At 32.6% G+C, this 16,689-nt stretch overlaps 1 protein-coding gene across 2 annotated transcripts in view; it reads right to left on the bottom strand.

The window, feature by feature from the left end:
• LOC124354730 (xaa-Pro dipeptidase) overlaps window positions 1-16,689 on the bottom strand; it is a 163,781-nt gene that overhangs the window by 9,951 nt on the left and 137,141 nt on the right. For both annotated transcript variants that reach the window (XM_046805389.1, XM_046805388.1), the window contains exons 5-11: window positions 14,192-14,253; window positions 13,023-13,067; window positions 7,196-7,351; window positions 6,971-7,084; window positions 4,393-4,541; window positions 2,611-2,711; window positions 1,658-1,852 (exon numbers count right to left, since the gene is read on the bottom strand). In XM_046805389.1, coding sequence (XP_046661345.1) covers window positions 1,658-1,852; window positions 2,611-2,711; window positions 4,393-4,541; window positions 6,971-7,084; window positions 7,196-7,351; window positions 13,023-13,067; window positions 14,192-14,253 — 822 coding nt within the window. The remainder of the gene's footprint in view (window positions 1-1,657; window positions 1,853-2,610; window positions 2,712-4,392; window positions 4,542-6,970; window positions 7,085-7,195; window positions 7,352-13,022; window positions 13,068-14,191; window positions 14,254-16,689) is intronic.

A 16,689-nucleotide genomic window follows, 5' to 3' on the forward strand; every position in this document is an offset into this window, starting at 1 on the left:
CTAGAATACGATTGTCAACTATGTGGAAAAATTGAAGGATTACTTCAAACCGATTTCTACTAAACATATCTCGAAACCAAGGGCTAGCCTGTGACTTCATGGTTGACCAGTAACTATTTATTGCCGGTTTTTTGTTGAGACCCATATTTAGGATGACTCAACCATCCTAGATAAAGCCAAACTTTAAATACAAAAATGTTAGTTCAAAAGAGCTATTAAATACAAAAAAATTACATCTTAACAGAGCTATTAATAGGCATGATAAAAAATTATCTGTAATGGCTGACGACACTGTTTTGCTGTTTTTGTAGATAAATGTTGTTCAGTGTTCTGGTAACACTTACGTACAGATGAATGAGTTTTATTTCAAACTGGCATTTGTATGTCATTGCACATAAAAAATAATAGGTGTAAAAGGTAGTTTTAAAATACCACCATAACGATTCTTTGAAAATAAACCAAACGTACAATAAGGTTTTAGAGTATTAATATGAAAAGAACAATATTCAAACTTTTTTATTTCATGAGTAAATAGTAACAGTTTAGCACTTACCAAAAACACACCGTTCAACAGATTCGCTGTGGGTTACACACCGGCGTGTAACAGTGATGTTTACTAAATAGCGAGTTACAAGCCTCATTGTTGCTTAGCTATAAGTTGGTCAATTGGGACCATTCCCACATAGTTGTTCAAGTCTGTATGCATATAGGGTTATGTTGGTTTTAATTTTTGGGAATTTTTGGGTTTACAGGTAACTTGTATAATGTTAACATGATTTTTAAGTGTTTTGGACACATATGAGTAGCTTATTTGTAATAAATGTGTAAAATAAACGTTGAACATTGAAAAAGGTGGTTTTTAACAAGAAATGTTAAAAATGTGACTGTGATCACAGCAGTGGAGAGTGACTTGAAATGCCAAACTATGCGGGTTACACACCGGCGGTTAACAAACCAAAACATCCGGTATCAACAGAAAGACTACTTCAACTTCAAAATGGGACCATGTTCTGATCTTTAGAACACATACAGTAAGTTTTTATGAATTTTTATTTTTCCGTTTTTTGGGTTCTCTTTAACGTATGTTCCCGCAGCAAATGTGTTACCAATCAATCAAAATACACATTATTTCATATTATACAATTGGTACACACTGAATATTATCAGATAAATGTATAAAACAATATCCAATAAAAATAGTAGAATAAGAATAACACTAATAGAAGAATAAAAATAAAAAACTAATAGTAAATATTCAGTAGTAGAGAACAAAGACATTGATATCAAGTACTGTTTTATTTTATCTGAGTTAAAGTTTTCCTCTTGTTTAGCATTTGGTAATGTTGTTGTAAATTAGCTCATATATAAGTAACTGTAAAAAAATAGTTTTGGGTCTATGAGCTGGCAATGTTACTTCTATTTTTTATATAATTACCATAATTTCCTCCTATAATATTCAAATTACTTACCTACATCCAATAAAAACTAACTCAGTTCATCAAAACACATACATGATTAGGTATAACATTTGAAATCCAAAATGGTGTAGGAATTTGTTGTTTCGCTAAAGTTTTAGGATAATACTGGCAGCAACACTAGGACTACTAGCACAAGTTAACACAGAGTATGGCAGAAATCAAACACAAGTGAAACTGACCGTGTCAATGAAATAGCAGCCAGGCTCAACAGTGAGAACCATACCGGCTCGCAGGACCCGAGCTGTGCGCAGATTGCGCAGTCCAGGCAGTTTTGGTCGAACTGGGTCATTAGAGAGGTATCCACCCACGTCATGCACATCCTTGCCCATCAGATGTCCCAGGCCATGCGGCTGGAACACTGCTCCCAGGTTGGCCTGTCGTCACATTAAACAATGTTCATATCTCTTTTGTATTCACAAAACTTCACAACTATCATGTATATGAGTTACAGACTGAATATTTTAATTTTACAACAATAAAAACTGAAAATCATTGATGCTGGTTTTATTTACTGTCAAAAAGCATATTTTTTATTTAATTTGATTTAATAAATGGATAAAACCAACATATGATGCAGCAGTAAGTGCATAAATCTTCACATGGGCTGAATATGTTAAGACTAACAGTTGTAATTGACATTTCTTAAAAATTTCAAGTAATCATATAATAGTCTTGACGATAGTGATAATATTAAAATTATATTATCCTATTTAAATAATTCCTCTATTAAGTATAATACTATATCTACTAGAAATGTTTTGTTTATTTTGAAATTTTTACAATTTTTCCCCCCTTTTAATACCATATGGAATTTTCGTAAGAAATTTTATCTCCTGCATACACAATTTTTGTTACATGATTCCATGAGATAAAAAAGTAATTGTTTTGTTTTATATAACAGCTACATAAATGCCACATGGAATTTAAACTTACATAAGTGTTGTGTATAAAGTTTTATTATATATAACCACAAAATTTGTGATTCAGTAAGTTAAGTAATGCACTTGTATTATGCACTTTACAAATAACTGTGTAAATGTACAATTTCACAACACAACTAAGTGTACAAAATCACAAAATCAACAACAAAATTTCACATCACAAAAAATTAATGTCATCAAGGTCTTTTTACCTTCATCATATCATCAATGTTGCCAGTCAAGATGCCAGAACCTTTCATAGATGTCAACATCTCCTTGTTGGCCAGCAAATGCATATCAACCCAATTGACTCCTGCATAGTAAAACACAGTAAAAACTCTTACCATACACATAGGACCTAGACTGACATCTTTCAGAATTTCCAATTACAATTCCACTAAACCTGATAGTAGTGGCCCATTGCAGCCAAATGCTCTCCAAACATAGTTTTAAACCGCAAAGTCAACTAGAAACGTAAATAAAGTTCATAAAATTTTATCTTAAACATTGATTTAATTATTAAAACTGTATTGATTCAATTTACTTTATGACTCAAAACATATTGGATATACTGGTTACTTCCAGTTTAGAATTAATATTAATAGAATAAAAACAAATAATCGGTTCCATAGTTCAGTAAGTCTTGGTTTCAGTCAGAAATATACACATAATTGTATGGGTCTAAAGAACTTACATTATTCAAATACTATAGTGGCCATTTCCTACTTGGTACCCCACTTCTATTGTATGGAAGAAAGTAAAATATTCCAACTGCCGGCTTGTTGCACACATTACTATTTTAAGAAGTTTTTAAACAGAATCTTTCACAGTTTTTGAGGTATTGTTCACTTTCGGTTTAATATTTATGAATTTTTCAAACACACTTCCTTCGTCTAGTTAAGTATGTTATGGTGCACTGATCAAGAATAATATAGATATAAATGCCAACATTAGCCAAAAAAGTTATTATTTCCTGTTTTGCTTTACCATTTCCAATTGAAGAAATAAAGAAAATACCCAACAGCCACTGTAACTTTTCGCAACTGTAATGAAAAAATCTTACAAAATACACAACATTGTTTTTGAGATATTGGTTTCTTTCTATTTAGCTGGACAAAATGACATTTGCAGAATCATAGTTCACTTCTTCTTTGTGCCCTAGCAATAATATATAAATTCAAGTCAATATATCATTCATTCTCTATCATGCTGAAAGATAGACAGACAAATAAGTTTTGCCAGCACCCACTTCACTAACGCTCAGCCTAGCAGGTGTTCTGGTATACAGAGTGGCTGTTTTAAATGAACCACCATTGATCGTGGAAACTGTAAATATGACAGCTTTGGAAATTCCTAAATTAAAAATATTATATTTATAGTTTACAGAGCATTAAAAGGAACACACATGTTAAAAGGCATTTAATTAATATTAAAGTCTATATAAAATCTCAACACTTTGAGCTCTTTAATCTACTTTATTAAGGGAAATATAAAAACATTTCCAAGAATAAAAATGTCTCAAAATTACTTTTTTAATAAAAAACAAATACAATAGGTTTTCCATAAGAAATATAAGTTTGGCATTATGTTGGAAAATGGTGGCAGATTTAAAAATGGATGTACATATTCTGAAATCTCATAGTTTTTAAGATCAAAATGGTGGCCCATTTTAAAACAGCCACCCTGTATAGTTTTTACTAATTATTATCAGAACCCAGTTGTAAACATGTCACTAAAATAATATTTAGCTCCTAAAACCTTTTTCCATATCTATAACCAAAGAACTTCATTTTGATATGTTGCTTGTCAATTTTGGTTCAGTATTAAGGGTGATTGACTGTTCATAAAACTCGCGTTTACTTATTATATAGATTATTGCCAATAGATGAACAGACATTTACACTTATAGACACTTCCATTAAAACACACTGTTTAGTTTTAAACTATTAACAAAATTACTCAAGAGCAATAAAAAATATATCCAACACACACACCTGGTTTAAGAGCAGCGAGAACAGCATTTCTGGCTGCGAGGACAGCATTGTACACAGCCGCTTGAAGTTTAGTAAACTTTCCACTGGCTGGGAAACTGCAGGTTATGTCAGCAACATAGCCACAGTACTTGGCTCCCATGTCAAACAGCCTGTTAACGGACAATGTATCTGATTTCTTAACCCTTTGAGTGCCGGAGCATCGCTATTTGCGATCCTGCGTTATATGCAAGAAATGCCAGAATCGCTATTTGCGACTTCTGCAGTAATATTCATATTCATATTCAAATTCCTTTATTCACAATTGCACAACATGTACAGAATAGTGTCATTACATTACTTTTTTATGCTTATATTTTATATAGTATTTATCTAAATTGGCTCAATGACAATACATATGCATTCCAAAGGCTTCAACATAACTTTTGATGAAGGTTTTGTTGAATTTTGGATAGATTCAGATTTTTACGGCTGTTGTAAAGAGAGCGCATCCTAGTCGAGTTTAGAATCGACAGCGACACGGACGAGCCGTCACATGTTTTGTTTGAACTGGTGTTTATTTCACAGATTATTGTAAATATTGAAAGTTTTTAAGTGTAAATGGGTTTGTAGTGTTAGTATCTTCATATTATTTTGTTCCTTTATGTTATTCTAGTCTGTGTGTAAGTAGAACAATGACTTGGCCATGAGTTACGGCGATCGTAAGCAGCTAGTACTTTACTAAATACATTTGTATAGTTTTTATGTTTTTTCAGTGATATTTATAAAGAATGAGACGTAAAAACATTGTTGACAATGTAGACCTAGTATTGCAGGCATTAGATTCAAATATTAGCAGTTTTGACAAGACATAGAGTGTCAGGTTAGGTTAGAAACTTTCTAGTTTTGTAGTGGTTCATATTTTCATATTTATTTTCCAAACTTAATTATAAATATAAAAAAGTTTTTATATGTATTTTTGTGAAGAATTAAATGGAGTATTAGATAGCATAACTGAAAATGAAATAATAAAATATTTCAATAATGCTACGTTGTGTCAAAATAAAAAACAAAATGTTTTTGCTCATAAAGTTTTTGTTAATAATTTTTTTATTGGTATAAAAACGTTAAATTACTAATGAATGTATTATATTTATAAAGAAAATATATTTATCTACAAAACAAACAAAAACCCAGGACATTATACCAATAAATAATTTTTTTATGAATTTTTAACCAGACCCTTGCAAAATCAGGCATTTTGGCTCGGCATTTCATGCATACCATATAGCAAAATGCCACGGCACTCAAAGGGTTAAATATTACTAACCACAACAAAATTAGAGCATGAAAAATTAATACATAATACAAACAACAAGGTAGTTCACCAACAATCTGATGATGATACAACAACTAACCCAAATTTCACACAAAGTTTAAAAAACTACCTCATTTTAGTTAGTTTTCATAGAATCATGCAATCAATGTTGATAACTTTATAATAAAATAGGCCCATTCAATGTTTTTCTGTCACACCGGAAAATCTGAACAATTGCATAGCCCGAACTGGGTTCGGGTTAGCGGGACTCCAATGTATATGGAATATTAAAACGTAATATATGATGGGGATGTGTAGTAAATTATATTTAATTTCATTCTATTTTCAAATTTAACAATTTATTGGGGATTTACTGTACTTTGGCGATCATAGGCTAGTAGTAAAATATTTAAAGAAAGTCGCGAAAAAGTCTTGCAGAAATCAAATAATATAAATCTTTAGATGCAATATTATGGTGGTACTATTCAAGAAATTGTAATAGATTCAGTTTAGTTACAATATGTTGATTATTATGCATCATAGAGCAAAACAACTAAGGTTTTAGAATACTTAGATCGTTTGCAATATTGTATGTTCTTAAATGTTTTATGATATGAAACATAAGGTTTCAAGGTAACAAACAGTTTTACAAAATTTTGAGTACCATACAGTAACATTGCATAAATAATGATGAGCACTAAAAATCTGTTGTTATTTCTCAGTATTGAGTATCGAAATCAACCTAACCTCAATTAACATTTAACAGAAAAGTTATTCTATCAATAACATTTGTTTGCAGCAATGTGTTTATTATGGGAACTTTTAAAATTTTATAGGCCAATGGGACGGAGTCCTGAGCTTGAAGAGGAAAGTTCTTCCTTAACCCAGGTTTTTTGTACCCGGCAGCACCTGGCTGCTCCATAGTCACAACATATGTAGCATGTTTCTCGTCCACCATGATCAACTTCAGCCAGAATCTTCTGATTCGTCACGTCAGATCATGGTTAATAAATTAAGTCTACATCCTAATCGCTATCATTCTCAGAAAAGTTACACACTCCTGATTCCCACAAAACACTCATTTGCAACACCACACTTATATGAGATTATTTCATATATAACAGTTATAATGGTATTATATCTATACAAAGGGGACATCCTATGGAATAGCTTTTTTAAAAAGTCTTTTTGCAATTTTCAGACGGGGAACCCCCTTAAAATTAAAATTATTGACAAAGTCAAACTGACACTTCTGTATAAACGAGAAGAAACTCAAATACTCACAGCATATCACCATTCTGTATCCGCTTGTTGTTTGGGGCGGCAGCATGGCCATAATGCAACACTGAGCCGTTGTGTCCCGACGTGCAGATACATGTGTAACCCATATTGCGGCACCTGCAATGTTACATATACCAGTCAACCAATCGTACTTCACAAAGTGGATGGCAACAATACTTTTTCTAGCTAGAATCCAACACAATTTAGTTGTAACCAATATTTGCTTACCCGCCTGTGTAGTAACAGTAGTGCTGAAAGATAGCCTCTGCCTGATATTCGTACATGCCAGGCTGCATCCGGTTCATCACCAGCTTGTGAGCATCAGATGATATCTTGTTCACATAGCGCAACACATCCAGTTCCAAACTCGTCTTAATCACTCGGCTAAAAACCATTAAACCAAAATAAATAATGAAATTTTAGGTAAATATTTCACAGGTTAAACACCTGCTATTATCATCTGATAGAATTATAGATAATGTCATTACTTAACTAAGTACCTACCTACCACACATTGAAACCTGCTTAATTACTGAAAAACACAGAAACCGTGACAGATTGCCATTGACATTTGGAATCATTTAAAACCAAGAATAAATTCCATTAACATTTTAAAATACAATTCCCATTTTTCTTATATTAGATCATTAAAAAATCCTGAAAAAAGTCAAAACTTTTATTTCTTCTCTTTTTAAATAGCTAATAATCCAAATCTCATAGTTTTCCTATAAAATACAAATTTTGAGTTTAGAATAGTAGCATACCAATTTCTATTCATTTCATCAAATTATGAAATTGCCAAGATCTGTTTTAATACAATGTTTTCAAAATTATTGTGCTTACCAGTATATTGCATCACAAACTTACTAAATTTAATCACTTTTGTTATTAAGTCTCAACACTGTAAACACACACATTCATTTTTACAACACCATTTTTTTTGCTACAAAATCCCCTTCTATTGCAACTATAATCACCTAAGTTTTAACCCTTTCAGGCCCATTGGGAACTATATACCCCAGTGTTTTCAAAAATTTCTTCAAGCATTGCTCTGACTAAATTTCTTATGAAAACAATATTAAAGGGATGTATAATCTTTCCACTTGATGCAATTGGCAGCATGATTACACATTACAATATTTACTTTGGGTAAACAAATATTAATTCCATCAGATGTTTTCATACATGGTGGTCATTCTTTAACTATGCTGATGGTTACTTTGCGCTTAAGTAAAATAAGTGATTGAGCTGTTGAAACTGACTTTTGAATAATTTATATAAGTAACAGTGAGTAGAGTGATGCCTATTGTTTAGTAAATTCTTCTTTATAAGTGTGTAATTTTCAGTGGGACATAAAACCAAGTCCCATTGGGATTGGGGTTCTTGGTTGAAACACATGTGTCCCAGGGGACTTTACAAACATGAGTGACTTTTGGCCTTCAAGTGACATAGACAGAGTATATTGAATGAAATTTCATCTGAAATTACAGATTGTTACAATAGTGAAGCTGATCCAGAATACCTTCCTTCTGGAGAGTCCGATGTAGATGGCAATGATGGTCTAGATCAAACACTTCCTCTCCTTGATTCTTCAGCAGAATCATTGGATAATATTGATTCGTCTGGTGATAAATTTTCGACTCAGTTGAAATCTAAAATAATGTTTATATACGATAACGATCTACATGTTAGGTCATCTGCGAATGTTATTCTGGTCATTGATAGATCTTCAAAGAGCCCTTCATTGGAGAACTGGAACTCTTGCTGTTAGGTGGCACAATTCAAAAGCGGTAATTGTTCTGAGTAACACTCATAAAGATGACATAACTCAAGTCTTAAGAAAAACAAAAGATGAAAGTAGAAATCTTGTAGAGTACCCAACTGCAATTTCAGATCAAAATAAAATAATGGGAGTTGTGTACATAGCAGCTCATAAATTCCGCATAGTAGTAGTGTGATCTATGATCCGCATTGTTAAGTCAACCAAATGGTTGCGAAATGTCTTCTACAAATTATTGATGGTAGCTGTACTAAATGCAATGATTATCTATGAAAAAGTTAACCACAAGAAGATTTCACTCATCACATTCATTGTGCCCCTTGCAGAACAACTGATTGGTACAAAACATCCAAGACGCTACAGTGAAAAGGAGTGGAAAATTTGACACCTAGTAAAAAAGCAAAACTTATGATTAATGCAGGTTTGGACCTTTCTCTGCAAGGTAACTCAAGAAGGAGGTGTGACAGATGTTCTCAAGCTAACATGGAGAAACAAACAAAAACTTACTGTAAAAGTGTAACACACTGTTTTGTAAAGACTGCTTTACTCCATATTCCACATAATTTGCATAGAAGTTTGTTTTGTAAAGACTGCTTTACTCCATATTCCACATAATTTGCATAGAAGTTTTGTAAATCAGTGAGACATTGTGCTTTTATATTAACTGTTTTCTTGTAATATGAGGAATTTGACAGCTATCTATAAAAGTAAATACATTTATAAATTCTTTATTAATTTTGTTCATTTACACCCTTTGGGACATATATGTCCCAATCATTATTTACTTTTATTTCCTTGAGAGGCATGATAAAAAATCTGAAACCCTCACATTATAGTTATATTAACCAATTACAACTAAAACTATAAAAATAACAATAACTTGTTATTTTGAAAAATTGATACTGAAAGGGTTAAACTGATTGGCATTTCCCTTAGAGGGAAATAAGTTAACTTAAATTTTATTTGTTTATAAAAATGGTAGGTCTCTTTGAACAAGGTCTGAAAACAGTAAGAAGGAAAAACAAACAGAAGCATTTTTAACTAACAACATGTGTTAAGTGTTTATAATTAATTACACAAAAATATGGTACTTTGGTATTATCCAGAGACCACTATTTTTAGAAGATTTTTTCTTACCAGGGATCTAAAAAAATTACATTATAAGAAAGAACAGACTTTACTTGACTTATATGTGATTATAACAATCAATTCTTGTTTTCTGCCTCCCAAAAGGAAGGATGTCGGTGAGAGATCAAATTTACTATCAATTACTTATGTGATACTTAATACTTAAATATACTATACAAACAATAGGCGTACAATAAATTATAAACTTACCTTTAAAGTTCAATGTGTGACTATTACAGTCTTCTGACTAATGCCACTGATGAACCTTTCATTAAGCCTTGGTTTATGGTTTACAATGTAGATTTCTTACAACCTGTTAGCTTTCTACAAATTTTATTGACTTGAATACTTCAATAATGAGAACAAAATGAGAAAACTACAATCTTGTTACCTATGAATTCTTTTTGTGAATGTTATTCTTTATTTAGCATTGGTTAAATCCGTAGTTATTAATCAACTATAAAATTATTTATATATCACAAAATTTATTTAAAACTACCGGTTTAAGTTACTAATACTCTCATTATAAGACGGTTTGAACATTACTAACTATAACCTAATAGAAAGTCAAACATATTTAGGCTAAATACTGTCCATTTTAACACACTAAAGATACTATTTACAGTGAAGTAAATTATGGTTTTGCCAACGACACAGTTCTTGGGAAAGGAAGTTCAGCACGAGAAAACATTTCCTCAATGTAGTTTCTCAGAGCTCTGGGATGCACTCGAAGTTTCGCAAGTTCGTTGAGATCCAGACTGACAACCTTCAATCCCAAGTACCGAAAGTGCCTCTTTCTCATTTCTTGTTTTCCTAATAGGTGCCTCCCATGGCTGCAATAGTGCTCAGGAGTGTGTATAATGATAGCTGTATGCAAATTATAGTCTCTTTCTAGATTAATTGGCCACATTTTTATTGAGACACTCTTATTCAGCATTAGAGCATCAATTACATAAATATCTGAAGACGGTAATCGTGCAGGGATCATGTTGTAGGCCATACATTCAGGACTACCGGCAATATCACTGAGGATACTTCTGATGTTGTTAGTCATCCTCTTCACTCGTCCATCCTGCCAGATGGGAGGTGAGTTCAGCGGTTTTGGAAGGATTGGTCCTTGATACTGTGAGCACTCCAAGGTCATGGCTACATCCAATATCTGTAGTTTTGATCTGGATAAAATAATAATCTCTTTATTTTTATAAGAGTGTAACCGGTCCAAAAAATAAGGATTAAATACCTTTTTGACAAAGTTCAAAGGGTATTTTTGCAAATAAACACAATGCAGTAACATGTCAATAGCTTCTTCAGGCCGAAATTGGATGAACTTTTCTTCTAATGTTGCTTCTAAAACCCTCCAAAAATTATATCCATTAGTCGGTTGATAGAAAAGCTTACCAAGAGGTAGGAAAAGTCGCTGTAGCAATACTGGTGATAAAGAATTCCCATGTACTACAACATATTCAGCAGCACCCTGAAGAAGAACTGGTGATCTTACATGAAACTTTGAACAATAATCCATAATACTCCCCATCAGTGCAGGATTTTTAATGGACACTCCTTTAGCTTTCACGTAGCGTTCTAAAGCTTGTTCTATGGCACTGTTATTGTAATTCACTAAACAGAATCCATTTATAATCTCGATAAGGTCGTCTTCTGTTGCTGTATGAATGTTTTTGTTAACCCATTGGCTCAAAATACTAAGAATCCTCGGAGAATGACTTTTAATTTGAGTTAAAATAACAAGAATTTCTGCTACATTGTGACCATCAATGGTGTACCAAAAATCAAAGAGTTTCTTTTCTACAACTGACAATACAACTTTTCTACTTTTATACAGATAAGGAAGGCAGCGTACTACGTTCATTATATTGTTTTTGGTGATGTCGTTACTTTTCTCTGTAATTCCCACCCACAGCTTATCAACATTTTCATTAAACTTAACTGCAATATCACTGAATATTTTAATGGCTTCACAGGTATGATTAATACTGAATTTACCATCTGTAACCCTACATAAGATTTCATTTGTGAACCTATTCTTGTTATCTTGATCAATGTACTTTCCTATTATATCACGATTTACTATCAAATAACCATTTAGAAGTATGTCAGAATCGCCACTTGTTAATATTTTATCAACCAACCGAGAAAGCACTGCCGTCCGGGTAAAGGTTTCATTTTCATGCAATCCTATTTGGTTTGCTTCATTTTCGATGTTTCGGTAGGCTTCTCCTACAGTATTTCTAAAGGTTTTATTGTTCTCGAGTGTTACTATCTTCTTCAATGCCTGTAGTGCTACATTTGGAGTAACTTCGTTGGCAGGAATAGTTTCTAATATTGCAAAAATACCTCTAGCAGTGTAACACTTATTGAAGTAATCTATTATCTCTTGGGCTTCCAAATCATTGCTGTTTGACTTACCCCTGTCATTTAGTTTGTTCTCTACTTTAGAGTCTTGATCTACCTTTACTAAGGTGTTCCCACCATTGGATATTTTATTTTCACTAAATATGATAGAATTATTTGAAACTTTTCTAACTATAATGGGCAACTCTCTGATATTGCCGCCATCCTCCAATAAAATCATTGTTTGTCCCAATTCATCACGTTTGGTGCATTTATTCACTGACTGAAATACTGAAAATAGTCCACGATTACTGAGGTGATTGGTAACTACAGAGTTTGTACACGACTTGCAATAAAGAGCACTTCTCAGAAACACTCTAGACATTTTAGGTATACTATGACTGATTCCAGTTATCTCGTTCACACTATAAATATGTATATACTTGATTTAAAACTATGTAAAAATGTAAGTCACTATGTTAATAACTTAAAACAAAATGTTGCAACACAGGAAATCACACCACTCCCAAGACTGAAGACTCATGTATGAATAAATAAAACTAACCTAACTCTAACTGCGAAGTTAGGTTACATCACAACAAAACAATCTCATTCGTCATTCCATTCCATCCATCCATGCACGCGCTAACGCTCGCTGAGCAACTCCTACAATCAGCTGTTTTGAGTGGAACTTGCTTTTTTTCATTTCAGCTGATTCGTTCAAAACTTCCATAGAGTGATTCAAGTACCACTAAAACTAAGAATCAAATCTATAGACTCAAATGTCGCTCTACTTACCACTCAGTAATTTCAGGATAAAGCATGGCATTGTCGACGTTGAACCTGAAAATACAACGTTAGAGTAAATCTAAGAGTTTAGAATAATAAGTGACACTATTTTATTATAAGTGTATTGCAATTGAAATTGATTTAAGTGTGATAAATACTTTGTATGAAAAAGTGGCACATTTACTTCCCAAATTAACCATAGTAATAACTTTTTCAGTTTTACGATGCACGTAGTAACTAAGTATTATCCTCCATAACAGTTTTTTAGATTTATCAAAATAATGTTACGCAAACCAATAAATCCGTTATTGGATTCAGTAGGCGTAAACACCAATGATAATAGCTTTTTTCCTGTTTTATGTTGCACATAGTAACTAAGTATTATTATTCTTCATAACATTTTTTTTATTTATTAAAATACTGAGACGCAAAAACAATAAATAGATTATTGGAATCAGTAGGTGTAAACATCAATGGCAAACATTTTTATTAAAGAACTATACTGCATCTAAGTTTTTGAAATGTGCATCCCAATACTTACCTATGTAAAACTACTATATTGTCTGTTGATTTGATCAACATATATAAGTACTTGGCCTGATGTAAAAGTATTTCACAATCTGAATCTTTCGAGGTTTCCTAAAATGTAATTTATTCTTTATTGCTGATCTTAAATATTCGTTAGAATACATTTTGTTAGTAATTAATTTGTTTTCTTCAATGTATGTTAATAATATATTGTTTAAGAGTTGTTTTTATAGTGTGGGTTTAATACCATACATATCGCCTTATTTCGAATTACTAATCCCCAAGACATGTACTCTATTACTTTAAATCAGAAACCATTTGTAAATGTTAATAAGGTTTAATTGTATCAACGGCGGTTAAAGGTCGTTAAAAAGATGAGGAATACCTACGAAATACTACTGAACATAAGAGTGAGTGGAATGCAAGGAGCATCTGCGGTATTCTTCACAATACTGAGGAAGGAAGTTCGGGAATTCCTCGGAAACATTTGGAAAATTCGCTTCATGTCCCAAGCTTAATGCTTTTAAATAAAATTTAATTAAACGTGAAGCACATAATAATGTTCCGGTTACGAATGCGCAATACGATATGACAATGCCACTATTATAAAACTACATAATTTTTGTTACTAGCTTATTAAAAAGACTTACTCGCTTATTCCTTCGAAAACGGCCTCTTTCGCTAGGAGTCCACTGTCCGAGTTGATGCCAGACTATAACAAACAAAGATAACGTTAAGTTTTTATTATTATATTCAACTACACTGGAATTTGTGATGTAATCTTATATTTCAGCAACTTGGAGGTGGAACTTTTGCTCTCTGAGAAAGAAGAATTTCCCGTTGACAAAATGAGCAGAAACGGAGCATTGTTATTTATTGTACAACTTCTGAAATCTAATATGAAAGAATACAGGAAAGAGGTTAAAATTATGTCTTCTACATATTTATCATTTCTTTTCAAAATGATAACAGGTTGGGCCTCGTCTATTCAGCTACCAATAATGACTTTGGAGCTTTTGGAGGCCGAGAAGCTCCCATTTGATTCATTGGAAAAACACAACTTAAATATCTTTTGTCCTCCAGCTTTATTAACTTTCCTATTTGAGAAGACTTAATAGGCGTGACAGGGACCCAATTATTCCCCCAAGGTCAAGAATGTCGCTGATCGTTAGTTCGCTGAAAGTTTGACAAGGAGTGACAACACTTAAGCTTCTCCACCTTCTCAGCTCCCACCACAATCCCCTTCACAATTTTTCTTTACCGTCAATACTGCAACGTCTATTATTAGAGCTGCACACATCTGGCCAATGACGAGAGATTGGACCTTAATGGTTTAAAGCTAGGGTATACTGATCCCTTTCTGTGTCACCTGAAGTAAGTATTAGGCAGTCAACAAAACGCAACTTGAAAATAAAAGGTTGGTAAAAGGGTTAACACATGAATCTAGACAGAACATCGAAAAATCTACGATTATTTAAAGCGCAAGTTTAAATCAATTGGATGATCCGTAAATATACATCACCCACTAGAGTCTCTTTCTTTCACATCCTTAATTCTACATGAGCGCCAAGACAGATTGTCCCCTTAACAGGTCATAATGTTTTTTATTATACACAATTAACTTTAAAAAGAAAACACATTTATAACAAGATAAAAACATTTCATTTGTGTAAAACTGTTTCATAAACTCAAATCATAGTGACTCAATCACTACAAAACAATCATTTGGCAAAATATTAAAATCATGAGTAACTTTGAAAATAAATACTCATTCATATTATTCAATACAAATTCAATATACATACATTCATATATAACATATTCCTTGTAATTTTTATAAATTAAGTAGCTTAGGTAGACACATTTTTCGTTCAGAACATCTATAAGCTGTTTCTTTGGTATTTAAACTATTTGGTAGGAGAACGGCTGTTGTCTCTGGTTTTGCTTTGGACCAAAATATATTTAAGTGAACACTATTTCTGCTAATGACTTTGCCATATTCCTTAAGTTTTACCAGATATTAATTAGTTAGATTCACAGGTTTATGTACTACAACTGGGTTTCGCAAAAAGAATCATTTACATTTTTGTGCCAAAATGTTTTCACCCTCTTCTTAATTTGTTAAATTTTTTACCGATAATGATAATAACCTCTCTGTATCTGATGATTTTGTATAATTTTACAGACCACTTTGTTATGAACAATACTAGGTTTAAAAGAATAACTTTGCTCTGGAAGCTCAAATCTAAGTTTTATGTTCACTAGAAGCTGCACTGATGACACATTCAAACCTGTTAGTTAGGCATTTCTGTAATTAAATAAATATTGTTCCTTTCCTTTCTTCTCGCGATTTCTTCTACATTGATTTTGTATTTCCTATTCCTCTTTCTGCCAATCTGTTACACTTTGGATAGCGTGGGACTTAAAGTAAGAATTTGAAAATTCCACTTCAGCAAAAGAATTGAAATTGAATTTATGACCATTAAATGGCAAGCTATCAGCAATAACTGTGGCCGCAATCGGACGTTGAGAGAAAATATCTTTCAATCTTAAAACAACTATTTCTGAACTAATTTTTGTGTTTAACACTTTACATAGCATGTATCTTAGTCGAACATGCTATAGAAGCTACTTGAACCAGAAAGAAACTTCAATCTCACCCCAATAGCTCTTGGAGCTTTGTTCGTTCCGCAAACAACTCTTCTGGAATAACCACCTAAGGTTACGCTTGGTGATCGTTCCACAGAGGATCTGCAGGAGAGGGCAGATATTTTCTCTATATGCTTCACCTCCGTATTTTCGCAGCCTGTGATGTCATCACCGCCATTCAATTTTAATACTTTATCTTCTTTGGCGAGGATCTCCTTTTATGTATTAAAGTCTTGGAGGAACTTATAAAACAGATGTTAGAAGGGTGCTAGTCCCGACAACATTTCACCATCTTTCCTCAAACACTGCAGTGACTCACAGTATGAACGAAGGTTGAGAAGTACCGTCCCATAACTATCCTCTTATATGCGGGGACTGTATTTGAAATGCTTGTACTGTCTGGACTTGCCCATATCAAAATGGTTTTACCTTCTCCAGATCAACATTAGCAAACTTGCTGTTATTTGAAGAAATTATATTATCAGCTTTCAGAGCATTA

The sequence above is a fragment of the Homalodisca vitripennis genome, chromosome 2 (assembly GCF_021130785.1).
Source record: "Homalodisca vitripennis isolate AUS2020 chromosome 2, UT_GWSS_2.1, whole genome shotgun sequence".
Classification (NCBI taxonomy): Eukaryota; Metazoa; Arthropoda; class Insecta; order Hemiptera; family Cicadellidae; genus Homalodisca; species Homalodisca vitripennis.